Source organism: Epinephelus fuscoguttatus, linkage group LG16 (genome assembly GCF_011397635.1).
Source record: "Epinephelus fuscoguttatus linkage group LG16, E.fuscoguttatus.final_Chr_v1".
NCBI lineage: Eukaryota > Metazoa > Chordata > Actinopteri > Perciformes > Serranidae > Epinephelus > Epinephelus fuscoguttatus.
The window spans coordinates 32755195-32777157 of record NC_064767.1 but is presented as its reverse complement, the minus strand read 5'-3'; the positions used below and the strand labels follow the sequence as shown (position 1 = coordinate 32777157).

Here is a 21963-nt window from a genome sequence, read left to right as displayed (position 1 = left end):
CAAGTGTTGTTTTGCACAAGCTCGGGCTGAGTTATTGTTATGGCTTCTGCACACACATTCACACGGTGTTACTATTATTATTGATGACTTGATTTATCTCTTTCCTGCTTCTTTATGCAATTATTAAAATTAAAGAAGCAACACACTCTAATTTATGCGCTTTTTTTGGGGGAAAAAGAACAAAAAATGCTGTGATTTCAGATATATTTATTTAAAAGACATTAAGGAACAGTAATCATAAAAATTAAAACACATTTGGTAATCAACATTTGTAGGACAAAGTAAGAGACATGTACAGAGTAAAAAAAAAAAATCCTATTTTATCTGTCATTCCCTTGATTTGATATGAAAAACACCTGACCACAAAGCCAGTCTGTGGTCCCATGCTTTGGTTCACTGAAGCATTCTTCTGCTAACTTTTCCTCTGATTTCAACAAATTTACCCTAAAAAAAAAAAAAAAAAAAAAAAAAAGAGCCAACGGCTGCTAACTCCTACCTCAGCCTCTCCAGCACATCTAGAGCCAGACTGGCCCTCTGGTGCCGCAGCACCAGGCGGGCGTGCTCCATAGTTAAAGAGAACTGGGGCAAGGCAGGGAGGGAGTCCAGGGCCTGCTGGGAGCCGAGCGCCTTGGCTTGGGCCTGAGTCGACAGTGTATGGAGTTGGTGGACCTGGTCTGGCCCTGTGATTCCTGAGGCCTGGGTCTGCCTAAAGGTCACGATGAGGGAGCCGACGTGTCTGTGAAGCAGCTTTACCCACTGGACCGGCTCGGCCCACAGGTTTAGATCCCCCTTCTCGAACAGGAATTCCTCTTCGTCCTGGTCACAAGCAAAATGAAAGTGTGGTTACTGGGATGTGGATTTAAATCAGTATTGTTTGTGGGGCTTTTTGGCCACTTGGGGGCAACAGAACAAGCTGTAAACATAACATAGACAAATGATAAAGTTTACATGATTAACATGCTAACAAAACGTTGCCTATTCACTACATGGACTTTATAATACAGATGGTCGACACCACAGCTCCCAAAAGTGAAGCCAAAGCATCTCAACCGCCCCCTGATGGCCGGCTGCAGTACAGGTCATATACCCCACCCCCTCCATGTTAATGGGTCAAGTCAAAATGCAAGTCAAATAATTTTTTTCCAATCATGGTTTGTGTCATTTTAGGTTGTTCTTATCACACTGATGTTTGTTGAAGTCTTCGTTTTTCTTAGAAGTTTGGTTTCAGTGAGTTATTTGATGCTTAAAAAAGGAGGGTTTGACATCATGATTGACAGCTGTGTGAGCTAATCGAGTGCTCATGATCAGTGGTGCTGCTCACGATTGGTCGTACAGTCTACTGTGCATACTCTGGTTCCAAATGACCAGCATAAGATGGCAGCGGCCGTACCCGGGACATTTTGTTACTTTGCTCAGAGTTATGTCTCCCAGTGCCCATCAGCTGTTAAACAGGGTGCTTTTCAGTTTCAAGTTTTGTGTAGAAAGAGAAAATTAACTAAACAGCAACCAAAACTGAACAGTCAACTGAGCAAAGTGTGTGGCTGTGGAGCAGAAACCTTGGTGGCTTGAATCGCTCAGCTATTTTGAATACCACTGTGAGCAGAATAAAACAAGGGCAAGGAAAATAAAATACAGTATTATCTGTCACTGTGATTCCACACTTTGTAAATACTATGCTAAACCAATGCAAATCACAGACTCAGTATGTCAACTGCTGTTGTGAAACTTGTTAAAAATGAAATGTTTTAAAAAGGTTATTCCTTTAACACTGGCTCAGCTGTTGCCAACTGCCTTAAGAAGTATTAGTGGTGATTCTACAGTTCATGTATTAAAGTCCTATTTGTTTCACCCTGATACTTAATCAACAATCCCTGTTGTAACCATAGAAAATGAAACCACGGCAGTCGTCATGGTCATCTCTCATCAGTCTCACTGGATACAAATCATTATCTTGCAAATATCTCTCACTGTTCCTTTGTACTGTTTGTGATGTTTCTGTTTCACTGTGTAACAACTTTAGCTGTCAATATGTATCTGTACCGAGGTCGCAAAGACAAAGTTACGTGACAGCTTCTCACCAGACTGGAAGCTTCTTCTGCAACCGCCTCATCATTGGCTTCTTCTTCATCTCCCAGGAGCCATTCTGTCAGAGCGAGGACACCTGCTGGTACCTGTCCCCACAGCTCAAACAGCCGACACAGAAGCCCCACGCCTGAGTCCAGGGCCACTGGAGGACACACGGACACACCTGTCACATCTGTGGACAGAAGAGATGTATACACGTTTATATTAACCCTGTAGATAGTCTTTTACATTTAAGGCACACAAATCGAGTTTACAGTTACAAAGCAAGCAGTAATGAACACATAAAATAAGAATGAAGAACAAACAAGCATGTTCAAAGGTCAGAAACCATCTTTATTTAAATTACAGCTTTGGTGTATGTGATTGTGTCAGATTTTCCAACCTTTACCCAACTCACAGCTTCTGTTGCAGATGCCATGTCATATGTGACTGTGTCAGCTGAGCAACAGTTGAACTTGTGATTGTTTTACCTTTAGTTCAGCTCAGCTCTGGAATGACCAGAGGACCTCTGCCCTGGGATATGAGGTAATGCTCTGACTCATTTTGAGGTAAGAGGTCAGGGAAACAACCGAGGGAAAAAAAAAACAGCAAAACTGTACAATCCCCAAAGTGGAGACAAAAGTTTTGTGAGAGGAAGATGCAGAGTGCAGGACTGGGTTGCCTCACCAAGGGCAGCCCCCTCACTCTGACATCTCTCCACTTTGTAAATGTATAAAGTAAATAAACTAAACTAACTAACTAAACTAAAACTAAAGACTTTGGTAAGGTGTAAATAGAATGCCAGGAAACTTTTGTAACACTGTGATATATTAAACCTGACTGTTTAAGCCTTTGATATGATTGTTTTACTTACAGATGCATATATGGAGAAATGTGTGTGTTTCAGAGGACTGATGCAGTTCAGAATTAGCGGAAAATATGTATTGTATGCTAACTCTATTGGTGTAATGTTTTGTAATTCCTGGCCTATTCTATTTTTTTCTTTCAAATGTAGTTTCAAATATTCTCAGTTTAATATTCGTTCATTTTGTCATCAAGCTAAGTTAGCCAAGTTCCCATTATAGTCCATTGGTTGTCCGAGTATCACATTTGAACAGCAGGTAAACAGACCTAGTGGAAATGCTGAGAGCATTGGAAGAAATGAAGCCTCGGAACCCATCTGCTATTGTCTCATGATAAGTTAGCCTTATATTATCTTTTTAAAAATGTATCCTCATTCATATTCAGTATCTTTTTATAGAGATATCCAAAATGACCAGTGCATGGAAGAGGAAGTTCTGGCTCTGATATTCACTTGCTACACTAGATCAGAGCACCAGAGCACTAGAAAAGAAGACTTATTTAGTGCCTAAATTGAAACTCTGGTTAGACCACAATGCCTTTGCTAGGCTTAGAAGAGGGGAAACTATACAATAGACAGAGTAGGAAGTCAAAAAGACCCAAAGAACCCTGCACTCAATCAGGTGGCGTGAGGCTGGATCTCTCTTTACATGAATGTATGTCACGCTGAGTTCTTTCTGGCAGTCTGCAGTCACCTGATGTTTTAAAAATCATATTAAAGAGAGCATGTTTTCCTCTATCAGGCTTAAAGTTTAAGGATAACCTGCTTACTAAGGTTTGATTCCTCTGCCATGTACGGTATACACAGGTTTATAATTGAGTTTCTACAAGAGTGGATGTGCATGTCATAGACCCGGCCCATGGAGTATCATGTGATGCGTTGGCATGAAAGGAAAAACCATTACGTGTGGTGGTGTGTTCCTGTATCCAAAATAATTAACTCCAAAGTCTGACTAAAACTCAAACTGAAATAAATAATTCTAAATAAGTCCGTTTCCACAGCTGAACAGTACACTTTTTGTAAAATTCAAATGCAGGAAAAAATGTGTGCGTGTCTGGCGCCGCAAGCCCCAAAACAAGGAGGAAAAAACCTCTTCAGGCTGTAGGATTATCAAACATGGTCAAAAATATGACAGAGGAAAACTGATTACTGTGCACCTGTATGTCAACAATTTTCTACCTTCACCTGATCTCCCTCAAGTATCTTGATGCTTGTGGAGCTGCTCTGTTTAAATGATGCAGGGCTGCCCGTAGGATCCAAACTTAGTGTGAGTGTGTGTGTGTGTGTGTGTGTGTGTGTGTATGTGTGTCTTCTCTGGGCTTGGACGGCCTTCTGGGAAACAGAACTATAACTCATATAACCAACCACGATCAGGGTGTGTATGAGTGGATTCAAAACTATTCTGCACATTGCTCCAATATGCACACACAGTAAGTGCAAACGCTGCGCTTAACTTCCTGTTTACGTGTTAATGAATGGAATTATGAATGAATTGCCCACATATGCGAATGGGATGTTCATGTGGACTGTCTTTATTACATTTGGTGACAAAATAAATTATGTTTCGCTATTTATAGCCTTGTACAAATAGTCCTCTGTTGCCATAATGCTTCTACACACACATATCCAGAAGCAGGCCTGTCATGAGCCTGTACTCACAGTGCATGGAGGAAGTGTGAGTGCAAGGACACTCACTTCAAACGGAGGGAAAACATAACGTATGACTTCATTTAACGACTCCAGTTGTCCACGCAGCAACTATCTGACACAAGGGTTGTGTGTATGTGTGTGTGTGTGAGTGTTGTTCTCCCACCTTGACCATCCTCACCACAGCTGACACCCAGATAACACCAGAGACTTCAAAAGGCTTTGAGAGACACTAGCCAAAACACTACCACTATAGGAAGAGAGGAAGGAGGGTGGGTGGAGGTATACAGACCCCAATCGGCACACATGCAGTAAAAAAAAAAAAAAAAACACACACACACACACACACACATACACACACAGTGTTGGGAACCCAGATTGTTTTTCCTCTTCAGAGAGGAGGCATAAAATCAGAGCAGAGCCTGAAGTCTGAGTGGCGAGGGAAACCCAGTCTGCGAACATTAGAGGCTGCTGATTGTACCGTATTAGAGGAGATTTAAGAGTTTAGGAGCTTGAGTGACAAATTCCTTTCTTTACCAAGAAGCCGCCTCTCTCTGGGACAGCCCAGCCTCTGATGTCAAGCCTTTACAGCCCATACATAATAGGAAATTTTAGCTGCATTCAATTTATCTACTTTTCTACGGAGGTTTCACACATCGCTTAATGCGATTTCCCTCCTTGAGCTTTTGGCGCAAAATACTGCGTTTCTCAAGGGGATTGTCTTTCATGTTGTTAGTGGCATGCGTGTTGGGTGTGTATCGTGTGAGTACATGTGCTGGCATGAGTTTAGTCCTAAGTAGATATTGTGTGTGTTAGAAGGCTGGGAGTTTATGTCAGACAATCTTGTCTCTGCAAAAGACAATATCAGTGCCAGTTGTTGAATGAATGGGTTTGAGTAAGATGGGGTGAGGCTGCCTCTGTGTGTTGTGCAGTTGGCATCCACTGGCACACACACTCCATCCACTGGTACTGTATAGTACATTTGAGCTGGGCAGGGCTGGAGTGTGAGGGGAAAACTTAACCTTGTGCCACTTGTGGAAACAGTATAACAGTTGTACCATTCTGAGCTTCTGAAGGTTTTTTTTAACTGACCTAAGATCTTTGGTTGCCTTGTTAGAGACTCTGGCAACCAACATTTTTGGAAAGTGCTTTATATGCAAATCTGCAGGAACCATAACGAGCCTTTCATCGGGCACACGGGCACACACACACACACACACACACACACACACACACACAGACACACACAGAATCATCTTTGCTGAGGAACACTGAAACCTTTTAAGTGGACACAAAATCCAAACAGCCAAATCAATCTGTAGCTGAAAGTTATGGACTTGGGCTATAACTATAAGCTGTGTCCCAGTCCCACACTACATGCTAAATTAAACTGGTTTTGACTATATAATGTTATCACACACATGTGACTACAGCTAAATGCTAATGCTAGCATGGCTACATGCTAACAATGAAAAATACTAATATAGTGGTGTTCAGCAGTATGATGTCATCTTAGTTTTGCATGTTGACATATTACCATTTGCTACTTAGCAGTAGATACAGAGTACAGCCAAGGCTTAAGGAAATGTCATTAGTTCTGCAGGTTTTAAGTATAAAGTCCATCTGCTGATGAAGAACATGTGGTATGGTTAAAGCTCTGGAAAAAGCTGGTGACAGGACCTTGATGTGGGGTTAGTTTGGTCAAGCCACTATTTCTTAGGTCAACAATTATCTTCCATGATTTTGCTTTCTCTTTTAAGTTTAAATGACAGTGTAATTCCAAAGTCATAGTTTCATTCAGGTTCATCTCTGCTTGTATTGCCATGTGCCAACCAGCGGAGTACAATGATTTGTATACTAACAGCAACTACAGTATATCATTACAATTAATGCATAGTACATATTGTAAACAGTGAGAACTGCATGTAGCGCACTGTGATGCAGAAATAGATTTTTCGGTCCTAGCGTGTACCCTGGAGTCAAGCTCCAGGACCAAACTTAAAAAGTTAATTATTTTAAAACAGTAAAGGTGGCGGTGTGGGGGTTTAAGGTACTGACCATAAATCGCAACATCACAAAATATTCCTGCAACAATCTCAGTTTGAGTTTGGCACAGCTCTACTCAAATTAATGCACTCTTTTTGGATTTTCCATTAGCAAAAGTTGTGGATAATACCTTGTAATTTTTTTCCATACCACCTCGGTTGAGGATCCAAGCCAGCTGAGCCAGTACTAGAAGGTGAGGTCAAAACACTGCAGACAACTGATTGGTCTGGTCAACCATCACAAAAATCATTACTTGCCTAACAAGGGATCGCCTGCACAAACCCGCCATTTTTAAATAGCCAAGCTACCGTCAATGGTGACTACATTTATTTTACTTAATCGACCCAGATTTCAAGAAATTGTTGCCCGCAAAACTATGCCGTACACTTAAGTATGCTGTGCATTTGTTGACGTGGAGACGGGTCTCTTGGTTGCTGATGAAAAGATCCAGCGAGTGTCATGCTGAAGATGATGTCACAGCAGTTTCTTGTGGCATTGCTATGGCAATCACCTCAGAATCCCGCAGACACTGAGTGCTTACTATTCGCAGTGGAAAATGAAATAGAGAAAAGCCTGATACCAAAAATGAGCCGAGTTGAACCAAACCATGCAGTAAAAATGACTCATTAGACTGAATGTGCTTAACTGTGGAACTGATTCTACACTATCAATAATAGTGCAATAAATAATTACAAATACCTCAGCTGGTTTTTGAACTTCAAGGTCTTGCACACTGTAGCAGCCTCATTGTGTCTGATCAACATTCGTGTCATTAAAGTCACTGAATTAAATTAAGAGAGTGAAGAGACCTTCGCTGTTCAGTAAATCCTCATTGAGCCTCTGCAGCTGGGGGGTGTCAGATGTCCCATTGAGGAGGGGGAGGCTAAGAGGTGGGTGGTGGGGGTGGGGGTTTCGGCGGGCTGTCAGGACAGTGAAATGAGAGAAAACACTTCCCGCCCCACACTCCTCCACTCACTGGCGTCATCATGTTCACTGTATTGGGGGTTCATTCCTTTGCTCAGCCACCCACATCAGAGGGATCTGGGTTAGAAGACCCAACCTCAACTAACTGCCTCAACTACACCCATTCTTCTGGAGGCTTTAACCTGCCAACAGACCACCATACAGGTCCCTCAGCTACACCTGCTCTGCCCCACAGTCAGGGCTTTGTTCCATGCAAATCATATTGGGAGTTGGGACTTCTGAAAATCCATTTTATTAAGCTTAGAAGTGCATAACGCTTGTGTGAAAACAAAACTTTAAGGTGCAAAAACCGACAGCTGACAAAGACAAAATTTCCACAGCAGCAACAATAGCAAAACACCCACAACATTAACCTTCACCGAAGATTAAGGAAACACTCTCTCCTCCTCTCACATGGCACATACAGTGTGTGCTACAGACGCTGCAGTGGAGCCGAGACACCAGGAAGCATAGGTGTGAAACAGAGAGGTGTGAAATAAAAACACAAACTTTACAGCCCCGACTTCCTCTGGTTGCTGACGAGAAACAGTGTGGAGACCAAGAGCCTTATCAACATCAACAACAACAACAACAACAACATCAACAGGAAACATTACCATGAAAATAGTACAAAACTATGTGAATGGTGAGCATTTCCATAAAAATAATGGTCTGAGAATATGCTAGTAGTCCGAGCTCACTATAACAGCTGAAGCCCAGTCAGTGGTTAGTCCAGTCAAAGGATCAAATACAAGTCAATGGGCGCCTTGACAGGGAGCCAACGGAGGCTGTCTCTGTCATGGAAACACCATCGTTACCTGTGGTTGTTTCATTTCCTATGAGACACAAATCAAAGAGGACCTACAGGGAATTGTTATGTTCTGCAGGCGCTGAGACTTTATTGCTAAAAGTTGGTTGTTTGCCTGTAAATGCTCTTCAAATTGCTTGTGTTTGTTGCAACACAACTCATAGCAACTGATACCCTTTTAACACCAAAATTAGCCTCTACATGTGTTGTTGTTGTTTTTTTAAATATGGGAAAACCCACCAAAAATAGGCGTTACACTCCTTTCCCATTGTCAGGAGACACAAGCCACGTCCACGGCTCTGTAGTAGACAAGTATGCCTTTATGTGCTTTTACTAATGTGTAAAGAATGTTACAAACACACAGGAAAACAGGGTTAGTAAACAGCAGAAAGCAGCATGGAGGCCAGTGATAATGTTACTGTGGTTACTTCTTTTTATATCTGTTACATATTCAGTCTGTCTTTCAAACTCGGTGCAGACTCATTTGGAACAATTTCAAGCACTGCTTGGATGGACACAGATTAAATTAGTGGTGGAGCATCATTAGCTTGTCCACCTGGGTGTCATATTTCCATCACTGCTGATTGGAGCCGGTGCCGATTAACACCTGTGGCTACTGCAGTCATTTATCCCAGAAGGGATTTCAGATTGTAACCTTTCCCATTACATACAAAAGAGAGATAGTAAGGAGTTCTAGTGGGTTTTATGTCTGATGGGAAAGGGGCTTGAGTGAATTTATGTGACATAAGATTATAAAAACAATGCAGAATCTTACTGCATAAAACATGTAAAAGGGTATTAAAAAAAAGGGGGGGACAATTGAAGCGCCAAAGAACAAGATATCCTGATTTTTTAGCCCCTAGTACAGGTCAAGCAACAAAAAAATCTGGATCCTACCATTCCCATAATGTAACACAATATCATTTTTCAAGATGAAATCCTCAATGACATAATCAGGGTTACATTTTTTTACATTTGGAAAGCTTCTCCAGATCCACAAAAGAAATGATACAACTGCTTGTAGTACTCATGCTGAGCACTTGCACTGAAAAATGTTTAACATACAGCGTCACCTGATTGGCTTGCTCGCACAGTTTTGTGGTTTACTCAACTACCCTTAATCTCTTTGTACAAACAGAGGTGATGACTGAGAGATAAATTGGTCTTACAAAGACGATTAAGACATACAGTACATATAATTTCTGTATGTGCAGATTGGCCCGGTGCTGCAGTATGCTTTTGATTCTGTTCAGACTTCAGATACAGAAATGTTACTAGTTTTGGTCTCAGTAAGACTGCATCGTGACTTTTACATTAAAATAATGCAAAGACTTATTTAGACATGACAGCAACATGTTAAAAGAACCAGCACATTTATGCAACAAGATGCATAGTTGTGTGAACTATCCTGATGAAATCAGCTGCACAAGGGAGAAAGTAAACATTGAGCAACCTACAGCTACTATGAGATCTAGGTCTGATTTTAACTGTTTCACAATCACAAAGGATGCATAATGAGGCCGATTGTGAAATAGCAACACCAAGATACTCTGCACTCCTATTTTACCTTTAAAACACATCACAATCAAGTGTTACAACCCACAGCTGTAGGCTGCACTGAATACAACATACACACACTTTAACACAGCCTGCAGACACCAGTCATTACTGCGGACATGTGACTTTATTTTACACAACCAAATAATTAAAATCTCATTCCACATGTTGCCTTTTCAGTCGAAGATGGCGAAATCTGCAAAAGCAACATTTGTGTTTGAGTGATTTCACCAGATGGTGAAATAACAGCTTATTTATTCCAAACGTAAATGTTAAGCTGCAAATCAAAAGTTGAGTAATTCTCTAGTAGCAAAAAGTGCCTCCAATTTCCTTCTGTATTTTATTGGTTCTTCTCAACTTAGTGGCACATGACACTTTGCTGAAGTAAGCAATTCGTCTATGATAAACCAACACGACACCAGGTTTGATGGTTGAGCGAGTAGTGTGCTAAAATAGGACGAGGTTTGTTTAATGAGTGTCCTTCAGCCCTGTCAGGTCTTTCACTTCCATTCATGTGCGTCATCCACTGTAAATGAATGAACAGGGGGGAAGGACACATGAATGGCATATTCTGACCAGGCATTTGTTGGCTTTACAGTAAACAAAGTAGGTCACTCCGGGCAAGTTGGGTGATAATAGTTCACTGAGAATGGCCTGGAAATCATGGGCATGTCAGCACAGTGTATGAGGTCACTACTGTAATTTTTACAGAGCTAAACACCACTTCAGAATGCAAAAAAAGGAAGGAGGAAAGGCAGGGGACTGAAAACAATTAAAGATTCATATATTGATGGAGAGTTTGCATCATGTACAGGAATAGTTTTGTTGAAGAAAGTAAGTGTTTTTACTTTCTGGCAGAGAGTTAGAGGACAAGATTGATACCACTCACTCGTAAATACCAAGCGGCAACCTTCCTGGCTAAAAAATGAAGCGATGTCTTGGTGCCAAAGGCTGCAGTTCCTCCAATGGCCACTTGAGGCTGGCTCTAAAAGCGAGTCAGTCGTCAAAGACCCCGTGTTAAAATGCCCACCTTTACAGCAGACACAAACATGTTTACAGCGCATACAAAAACAGGTTTTGGTGTTGATAGCTGATTTTACTGTTCACAACTGTATGGGGGTTAATTTATATATAACTCATCCGTTAAAATGTTAGGCTTACAGTAGGCTTACAGTTATATAATTAAGGGCGTGGCCACTGTGACTGACAGATGGATGCCGTCCGTTGACAAGTTGTTCCCGCAGTGACAGTGTTGGTTTGGTAACGGAACCATGGTGTAATCCCAGATTGACAGAGCGTAGGTGTAGGTGTAGCTGTCAGTATCAGCGTTTTCAGGTCATGAAAATTAATTGTAACATTTTGGTCACCAAAAAATTTTTGTTCAGTGTTCGATTATACTAAAGGACCGTCTAAGGAGCTGGATATTCTCTTTTTCTGGTACATTGTTTTAATGGCTCATGAAGATCAGCATCCGTATTAGTATTATCACAATTAACCGACTGACTGTAAAGGCACCATGCTAACCTAGCTAGAAGCTAGCGTTGGGGTTCTCTCTACCCTCACGTCCATATATGGTCACTTCTGGCTACAAAAATCCAACATGGCCACAATCTGAATGCCAAACTCATGGCTTCAAAAATGGAGTCCACAAACCAGTGGATGAAGTCAAAGTGGCTATGTTCATTATTTTATTCAGTCTATGATCAGTTCAGGAAACATGAAGTTAGCTTAGCATGGCACAAAGGAAAAAGGTGAGCTAGCTTGGCTCCGTCTGTAGGTAGTAAAATCTGCCTACAAACAGCATCCCTGACTTGAGGTGATTAGTATATATCATATATACAGAATGTTGTTTTAACTTTAAGTCAAGCTGTACTTAGCTGTGTTTTTTTGTTGTTCTTTTGTCTTGTCATGTCTATTTGTCACAACTTCATGTTTTGTATGATAAAAGTCTGAAATAATTTGGGAAAAAAAGTGGAGGATTACTGTGTAGCTCCATTTTCCTTTCCCTTTTGTCTTCCCAATCAGAATTCTAATCACTGCCCTCTCACACACTGCTGTCCAATCCAAATCCCTCTGTGCTCTATATATAAAGTGATCCCTCTGTACCTGCCCCGAGTCTGTCACAGTGCTGGAGGTCCAACAAGGGTGAGCGGAGTTTGATTTCAGACCCAGTTACCCTGGAGGTATTTGAGTGGTGGTGGTGGTGGTGGTGGTGATGCTGGTGGTGATGCTGGTGGGGGGTTTTGGAGGGTGGGATGGGGCTAAATTAGATTTGCTCTTCCTGTCCAGGACAATGGCTCCACTGTGGTTCACAGAAGAACTTCAACCAACCTAATGTAAATTTGCACAAATTTTTCTGCCACACACGCACTAAACCAATTTACTTTGATTTAACCTGGTTTAAAAACCGAAGGATGAATTTGTTAGAGGAAAACTGAACTATTTTACATGAATCTAAAATGTTGCAAAGCATTCACACCTTTTCTTCCTTAACGGTGAAAGAACATTCAGAACTTGAAGGAGACAGATGAGAAGATTAATATATTGGACAAAGCCAGGCGAGCCGTTTCTATCTGTATCCTGTCTTTATGCTAAGCTAAGATCATTGCCTTCTGGCTTTAGACATGAGAATGGTATTGATAGTCTCATCTAAGTTTCAGAAAGAAAGCTAAAAGACATGACTTCCAGTCTTTCGATTTCTTAATTTAATCGTCTGCTTTGCTGAATTTGTAATTTAGCTTCACATGTAGTTTACTTGCAGTTTATACTGTCCAGCAAGAGCAGCAAAACAGCAAGTTTAAACATTCAAACTACACTTAAATGTCTTTCCTTCCCAAAGGGGGGTAAGTGTTCTGCATTTTGGCATTTTGTGTGTGTGTGTGTGTGTGTGTGTGTGTGTGTGTGTGTGTGTGTGTGTGTGTTGCAGGACCCATCCCTATTCTCACATCTCTGCCTGTCCTCCATATCAAAGGGCCAGGAGTCGTCGCCTCCATCTGACACAGCTAACACCTCAGATACTTGACTCTGCAATGGCAGGTCATAAAACACACACACACACAAACACACTAGGCAGACTATGTGGCTGACTGGCCTGCAGGGACGGGAAAGATACACACAAACAAACACACACACACTCACACTCACAGTGACCTGTATACACACAAACACGCAGTAACGTTGTTTTTCCATTGGCACAGTGTTGAACTATATAGCTATAGCTATGGTGTGGAAAAGCGTGCCAGGCTATTCGAATTCTATTTCCTTGGCCCTCAGAGAGCAGAGCGTTAATGTGCTGACCTGAGATATTATGCAGGTCACCAAGCAAAAGGGATCACTACCGGAACCCCACGTCTCTGCCATGGTCGACCAGAACTCTACCACTTCAAACGCACGCTACCGAGCTGTTGAAAACACTTTCCTAAGTATGGCTTGTAGCAGAATTTATTTTGGGGCTAACAACAGTAAAAAAAACCATTCAAATATCTTTACCGTTTACTCTAACATAACTCATTAGCGCAGTGACACAGAGCGAAACACTTAGAAATGTTCTCCTAGAGACAGCAGTACGAGTGCTCATACAACTATGACTTCATTAAATGCCATAGCTCTCCAAGTACCAAAATGTCCTCCCAGCTCCGTGTCGTGTATTTAATTTTAGAAACATCACTTAAGTTTAAGCACTCAAAGTAGAAAGATGACATATTTTTCCAATTGAAGGCTTTTGTTTTTTTATAGTCAGTGGGATGTGATTTCTTTTGGGTTTTTCTGTTGTTTTTCATTTACATGAGGAATTCAACTTTTTTGGCCCGAGTCACTCATTCATTTGATACAACATTACCAATTTACCGTCCCATTTCATCTCGCTACATTCCTGCTGTGCGTACGACATATGTTAAAATAGAGCAGGAATTCAGGGCAGTTTTCATGAATTTCCACGAAAGTAGGTTTTGAGCAGGCCTGGCTGGAGAGTGAAGTCACATGCTCACATTCATTCTCCCGCAGTGAAGACACAGTGCGTCCAGGAGGAAATGTGTGCCAGTTTACGGTAAGTAATCCCCACACACACACAGACGAAACTGTAATCTCCAAATGAGCAATGGATATAGATGGACAAAGGAGGATCCCCCCACTCTGTTCGCCACACATAAGGACACCCACTCTGCAATTATGCCTATTGTGTTTCTTTCCTGTTGTAGAGAAAACCTCTCCGTCTTAGTCATGCTGTTGAGCTCCTATCTGATTTTTAGCTGACAGCTTATCTGACCCTGTCTGGCCTTATGTACATAAACACATAATAGAACACACACACAGTAAAATCCTGGTATCAACACACTTTCAGGAATCTTAATTGGTTTCCTGGACCTTCAAGTCATGAATCACGCTCTGCCTTTAAGGAAAAGTAACACGTAAAATAATAAATGTGGCCACCAAAAAAGAAAAGTGCATTTCAGCTTTTAGCTAAAATAACTACTGGACTACAGGACTCTGCCCTCCCATCCATGAACAGCGTTGTCATGAGGGGCTGCGGAGACTTCTGCTGAGATGTTTTGCCGTCTCGTGTTATGTTATGAGATACTATCAGTGGCGACAGACACAATAAGGGTGGCTCCTGGAGGAAAAGCTGCGAAAATACAGGAAGTTGAGTGTTGTGGGGAGAGGAAGTCGCACTATGACTGTTTGTGAGGGGCACTTGAGAGCTGGCAGCTGTCAGTCCTCTGATCGTGTGAGTGTGTGTGAGAGAGAATTACTATGGGGGTAAGACTGTCATTAGTGTGTGTATACGTGAGGTATTTGTGAGCGAATCGGTTTGCCTGTCATCTTACAATTGCAAGAAAGCAGACCTCAGACATTCACCAAACAATGACGCATAACCACATGCACACACACACCAACACACACTTTTCACTTTGCGTCCCAACTAGAATTAGCGCCCTTCATTCCAGGAATACTCCCCAACCCTTAGCACGAAATGATGTCATCAACTCTTTTAAACAACATGTGTTTGCGGTGTTTTTATGTGTGTGTGTGTCTCTGTGTTTTTACATGTAAGTGTGTGTGTATATTTCAGTAATTGTCACTGTTGTCTTATGCTGCTTTGGTATGTTTGTGTCCAAGCGAGTGAGCACATATATCTCAAGTAAGCAAACGTGTATATCGTGTGTGTAACCCTGGTTGTGTTTGTGTGCTGAGCAGGTATGGCATATTAGTTAGTGTGTTATAATTGTGAGTGTGTGTGTTTGAGTGTGTACCTGTACTGAGCAGAGGCGCTGGTACATTGGAGATGAAGTCAGAGGCTGAATCTCGGACGTCCTGGTCTTCATCCTGCAGCAGCGTAAACAGACTCCTCCACAGAGAAACTGTTGTGGACAGACCTGACAAACACACACACACACACACACACACACACACACACACACACACACACACAGATTCTAACTTGAGGTATCTGACATCCAGGATCCAAGATTTCTGAAAGATTTTTGCTTTATTCCCTGCAACACATTTCTGTTCGAATCAAAGCATTTATCTTGGCTGCCTGAGATGTAAACATCTCCTCATTTCCTCCATAATTGAGACTTACCCAATGGTAGATGGGGGCTGGTCAGTACAGTTCCTGTGCAGTTGACCAACACCTTGGCAGCCATCAGCTTCACTTCCACTGGCTGCTCCTCGCTGCAGCATGAGCACACCAGCGCCCCCCACTGAGCCAAACAAGTCACTGCATTCGCTCCCTAAATGTATGGATTGATCAGAAAAGTACAAACATGTATAAGTTTAAAGAGCAAATCAGTTAGTCGGCAATGTTACTTTGGTTGCATAGAATGATCTGGATGAGTGTCCAGTATCTCCATTAGGTGACTGGTTTTGAAAAGGTGACAACTTGCCCCACAGTGAGGGCACTAAGCAGTATACTAAGCTATCAGAAAAAGTTAAAACGAAACAGCATTGGACTGATGGGTGGTGGTAAAAGCCAATATCTTCTTCCTCTACATTAGTGAATTGTAATTTTAACCAAAGGCTGCCAACACATTTCTCACTGCCAGGTGACATATTATGAGATCATATAGTCAGTCTTTACCTGAGGGTTAGAGTTCACCAGCTGAACCACCAATTGAGAGACCAGAGTCAGGGCAGCACAGTGGAGCTCCACACTGAAACACAAAATCAAACACCTGATACCAGCTTCCAAATGTCTAAGAATAACTGTGTTAGTTTATTTTTAATGTCTGTACTGGAAGTCAGGCCTCTCCTCTGTTGCTCTTTCTAAGACCTCTCCTTTTTTTCATGATTAATGTTTCAACCCATAACAAGGGTCTAACAAATGTACAGCCATTCGTGGAGGCAAATTAGTAATTTAAGAGTTTAACTGACTTTCATGTTTATCTTAGTGGATCCCCTTCACTCTCATTTGGGGTCCTCAGACAGTGGTGCTGGGGAGGTCACCGTTGCCCTGATACAATCACTCCCCCTCTTCTAAAAAAATTCGAAAATAATTAGAGTCCTCTGCATGGTAAACTCGAGAAGGCTAGTTCCCGGTAAATGTTTTGTTCCTTACAATTAACGTGCCTTTTTAAGAAAAACCAGCCTATCTGAAGAACAATGAATCGCCTAATTATTATTTGTATATACAGATACATACCACATTGGAAAGGGATTGCTGTGCAACTCAAAATGTTAACAGTAACAGTATTAGTCTCTGGACATCAGGTCATTTGTAACATTTAGAGCTGCACCCAACTGAGAATTAAGTCAGTCGAACTAGACTTGGCTGTTCAATACGAATATTGATCTATGCATTCCTTTTTTCCATATAGAATTCAAATGGTGTTCGGCAGACATTCAGGGTGACAGTGACATCCGTGTAATAAAGTAAACGAGCTAACTACGCTAACGACGGATCAGAAATGTGACCCTAGATATCACACAAAAGCCAGAGACTGTGTTGTAATAAGTTGGTGTGGGCTGTAAACGTTAACACTCCTATGCAGAAGGCAGAAGATAACGTTAACTTGGAACATGACCAGGCAAAGCCTCTCCTCCTCTAGGCAGCTGCCTTTGTGTCTGCAGCTGCCTGTACAAAGCAGCAATGTGAAAGCGGGGAGCGCCTACTCTGTAGCTAAATCTGGGGACTGAAACATTCCCAGAAGTACACTGCACACTGAATGGCAAATTAACAAACAAACAAACAAACAAAAAAAGACAGCTTGACTTGAAGGAATCTCAAGCATCAAGAAACTAATGGGTCTCCGATTAATGATCCAAATCTCAGACTTTCAGTGGGCATTGCTAGTAACATTAACTATAAAATAAGAAACTAAAGAATATCAGTATACGACACCTTAACTCTCAGTGACATAGTTTTCAACTAGCCTATATGCTTCAACTGCTTTATCTAATTCCTGAAATTCATAAGTTTTAGTTTTTTGTGTGCCACTCCAAGATTCTCAGTGGCCCCATCTGACCACCTCTATTAAAAATATCAGGGAGCACCACTGCTTAGAAGCACAGAAGGTGAGTAATGTTTTTTCTATCATTTTGGGTGAACCAGCCCTTTAATTTTACATAGCGCAGTGAAAGGATCTGAAAATGCTAATGCACTCCTCAGGTCATTCTGTGGAAGCCGTTACGTGCACCTAACACCCCTGCACCATCGACTACACACACATCACTCAACTGTATTGACTTACAATCCACAAAAGAAGTGTGCTGGTACTCACCACTACATTATGGATCACAATAGCCCGAGTGCCATTCAATCACACGGCAGACAAGGGCAGCCAGCAACCCAATCTCATCCCTCCCCGGCTCTAATCATAACCCTGGGGCTGCTCCAAAGGGAAAGTGGATCCCCGGGTCCAGAGATTGTGGCCAGGAAAAGGCTTTACAGGGCTAAAAGCCTTTGTAATCCAATCCTTATTCAGGCCTGTATTCTCTTGTCGGGGTGAGAAAAGTACAGCAGTGGCTTGTCAAAGAAGGTGTGTGTGTCTGTCAATGCATGTCAAAGGGCTTACAGTGTACGCACACACACAAATACTGGAACACTATGTGCCAAGTCAGTTTGTGGTGAGAGGGGGGCCGTGTTTCTCATAAACTCTCACAAAAATAATGGTTTGAGTCTGACAGGTGTGAATAATCTAATGTAGGAATAATGGGCTAATGACAGCCTGTGAGAGCACAAATATCAGCTTTCATCTACGTTTTTTTAACTTTTCAAAATTACCAGTCTCTGTTGCTGGTAGACAGTTTGGTTACCTGAATACAGCAACATTATAAAAGCAACCACACAAACACCCATGCAGAAAGGGGTCAGTAAATTCCAGGTGTGCCCAGGTGCAGCCAGTGAACCTGTGTGTCCCTCCTCCATGGACTCTGGCTCTGAATGAAGGCTTGACAGCCAGCCTTCCACTGCAGCGTGAGGGCTCTTTCACAAGAGGACGGAGCCAGAAAAACACAGGGAAATGGAGGAGGAGTGTGTGGTTGCATCTTGCCATGCAGTACAGTCGTGTCTCTTCCATCCATCACAGCTAAAAGCTTGTTTAGGGACTTGTTTTGACAGCGAGTTTTCAGGAGGGAGCAAGCATTCTGGAGACATTCAGTTGCCTCCCATTTCCTGTATTTCCCTCAAAATGAATTAAGCATTGGCCTGTTGTGTGCTGTGGAGCACAGAGATCAGGGCCAATGTAAAGATATAAAGATATAATGTGACATCCAGAAAACACAATCCAACTGTTTTCTGAACACAAACACAACTTAAAAACAGAAACATAGTATTTCCAGTGCAGTCTCATAATTTTTTAGCCATTTTATTGGTGTGGCTCTGGTGGTGCTCTTTCTGTTCAGTTCCCTGGACTTTTCCTCTGGCACCACCATTTTGTTTTTTAGTGTGAAATATCTCAAGAACATTTGGATGGATTGCCATGAAGTTTGTAAAGATATCCATGTAGCACAGAGGATGATAACAATAACTTTGGGAATTGCTTTTATCTAGCATCAGGTACAAAAATAAATATGTCCTGTACTTTGGTTTATGACCAAATATCTGCACAACCAATGACGCTTCCATCAGCCTCAGCTGTGCTTTGTATTTAGTGCTAATTAGCAAATATGTGCATGCTAACACCCTAAACTAAGTGGTGAACATGGTAAACATTGAACCTGCTAAACATCAGCATATTTGCATTGTTCTTATGAGCATACTGATGTAAGTATTTACTTCAAAGCACCACTGTTACAAAGTACAGCCTCACAGAGCTGCTAGCATGGCTGCAGACCAGAGATACTCCACTTGCTTTGCCCAGGGGCCACTTCTGCAAAACAGGAGGCCAGGGGCCAGTTAATGAACAAACATATTTACTAATTATCAGTAAATATAATAACTGCCTGTTTTCAATTGTCTCGATGTTTGTTGTCCTCACTCATCTTTGCTAAGAAGCAAATCCAGTTACAGCCCCGCGCATGTCAAGTGTACGCAGGGGTGTTTCTAGGAACCTGAGAACATTTGGGGCTTAGCCTGGACTTCCTACAGTGGGTCCTCTCATTGCACTTGATAAACAAGGTCTATTTGTTGCACTCTGGCACCTTATTTATGTTGAAGATACGAAAAAAAAATAATACAAGTGTGAATAAATCTAATAAAAGGCATAAAAATCCACCCAAAAAGGTGAAAAGGATAGATCAGTGGGAATTATAAAAACAATTATGTAGAAATCCTTAAGTCCTTTTAATTGTTATGACACTTTCAACAGTTTCGTAGAACTGTGACCCTGTTTTATGCTCTTATCCCAGACTGTGACTTTCGTAGTTTAATAGCTGTATAAAGATAACCAATTTTAAGGTGGTTAGATACAAAATCCCTCAGTATTATCTGTCTGATTTTGGGGGGTGGGATATGACATTTTATGTATCATACTTTTTTGATCCTTCTCTTAAAATAACTGTGTAATCACTTGGCCCAAACAGAGGTAACAGAGCTTCACATTAAGGATGATGTAAAGAACTATTTATGCAATGTATATGAGTCTTCTCTGACCTGTGGGTAGAATTCTGAGCCAGAGCGAGAAGGTGCAGCAGGACCTCCTCCTGAGACAAAGTGTTTACACCATCCCTCCAATCGAGCTCACTGCTGGAGCTCAACACACACAACACCGTGAGGACCTGAGAGGAGGAAACAGAGGCAGAGACAAAGGGATTGCCAGAGGAGTAAGAGATGAGATATTAATGTTGTCACAGACACACACACAGACACACAGACACACAGACACACACACACAGAGCTACTGGTGAGGGAAGTTGCTCAGGGCCATCCATCAACACAGCTTTGGTGTCCTCTCTGCAGTGCGGCTGGCAAGTTGCCCCGTGGGTATTTTTACCACACCGGTCAGATCCTCCCTACGCACACCCAAACCACGGGTACACAGCTGCCTCGCTCTCTCTTTCACACACACTGCACACAAATATATTCACGAATACGGATGCACAAGCACGTGCATGCACACAAAGATGTGCACAATTGCAGGCAAGCTTTCATCTACTCAAACAGTAATATGTTCCTAGTCTTTTGTCCACTCTGAGCATCCATTCAGCTTAACCTCCAAAACCTGATTTTCTGCTCCCTTTACCCCTCGCTGCTCCCCCCCTCCTCTCCATCCTTCCCATGCTGTTTTCTTTGCCCGGTCACTCCTCCAGAAGGGGAGGCAGCTGACCGAGTCAGAGGAGGAAAAGACTAGTTTTCCACTGCGTGAGACCCCGTTAAAAACACACATCCAGCCGAGAACACATGTTGACATTCCTGCTGCATATCTCAATGATTATTATTTCTTTCAAGGCCCCAACCTGTTATTAGAGCTTTAAAATAAAGCCTGCTTTATAGGATCTGTGTGGGTGGAGAGCAAGGCAAACGGGCGCATGCAATCTCTGTGTGTAAACATCTGTGTGTATGTGTGTGTGACTGTATATTTGTGCATGTGAGCAGTAAAAAGACAAGACCTCCTCGCTGCTAGTCTGTCGTTCTGACCGACTTTGACTGATCTGATAGGTCAGTCGATCAAAAATGAATCATCATTAGGCTTAAGAAAAAAGTGCCATACAACAGATTTAAAATAATTACCATTTAAAGAAATTTAAACATATATGTATATATGTAAATAATTCAACAGGTAACACAAGCCAGGATTTAGAAGTTGCTGTTAGAAGTTACACTTATCATTTCTTTGAATAAACAATGGACCCAATGTCTATGTGTAATATGAATGGGGCTGTTAATAGTTACAAACTAACAAAGAATTATCAACCAACTTTTTTAAGGTCTTCATTTTGGTTCTTGGGCCTACAATTTCCAATTTCAACAACCTTATTTCAGCAAAAAAAAAAAACGCTGATAAACTAACTGGCAGTAGACGAGTATGCCTTTCTGATTTTTTTTCTACATTTGTGTCACATTCAACATCACAAACGCCCTGGGAAACAGGTTAGCAAAAAGTAGAAAGCAGCATGGAGGCCAGTGAAAATGTTGTGGTGGTTACTTTTTTTAATTTTTTTTTTTTTACATCTGTTATTTATTCAGTCTCTCTTTCAAACTTGGTGCCAACTCATTACAAAACAATGTTCGAGTGCTGCTTAGATGGGGAAGTATGGCAATTTGTGGCTGAGAAGATAAAAAGTCACAAAATTTACAGATGATTGTGCTGGAAAAGGGGCAAATATTAGCACGTCCACTCAGGAGTAATGTTTCTGTTACTGCTGATCAAAGCTGGAGCTGATAAATACTCGTGACTACTGCAGAGTAATTTGTCCCAGGAATGAATGGCGATTGTAACCTTTCCCACTAAAGACAAAAGCAAGCTGTTCAGTGGGTTTTTTGGGCCTACTGTATAGTGGAGCATTTAGCGGCTAAAAAGACAGGTATTTTATAATAGTTAAACCAGATCAGGCCCATAAGTTGAGTGAATATTGAACTTATTTGTGATGGGCCAGAAGCATAAATAAAAACCATTGCTCATTTTGCTCCATGGCTGCT

General features: G+C 41.7%; 2 protein-coding genes across 2 annotated transcripts in view; both read right to left on the bottom strand.

The window, feature by feature from the left end:
- Positions 1 to 21963, bottom strand: part of epcam (epithelial cell adhesion molecule) — a 215520-nt gene that overhangs the window by 48485 nt on the left and 145072 nt on the right. The window lies entirely within an intron of this gene.
- thada (THADA armadillo repeat containing) overlaps positions 201 to 21963 on the bottom strand; it is a 123038-nt gene continuing 101275 nt past the window's right edge. Inside the window, exons 33-38 of the mRNA XM_049601325.1 lie at positions 19978 to 20102; positions 16027 to 16099; positions 15529 to 15679; positions 15197 to 15319; positions 2079 to 2257; positions 201 to 816 (exon numbers count right to left, since the gene is read on the bottom strand). Coding sequence (XP_049457282.1) covers positions 493 to 816; positions 2079 to 2257; positions 15197 to 15319; positions 15529 to 15679; positions 16027 to 16099; positions 19978 to 20102 — 975 coding nt within the window. The 3' untranslated portion in view covers positions 201 to 492. The remainder of the gene's footprint in view (positions 817 to 2078; positions 2258 to 15196; positions 15320 to 15528; positions 15680 to 16026; positions 16100 to 19977; positions 20103 to 21963) is intronic.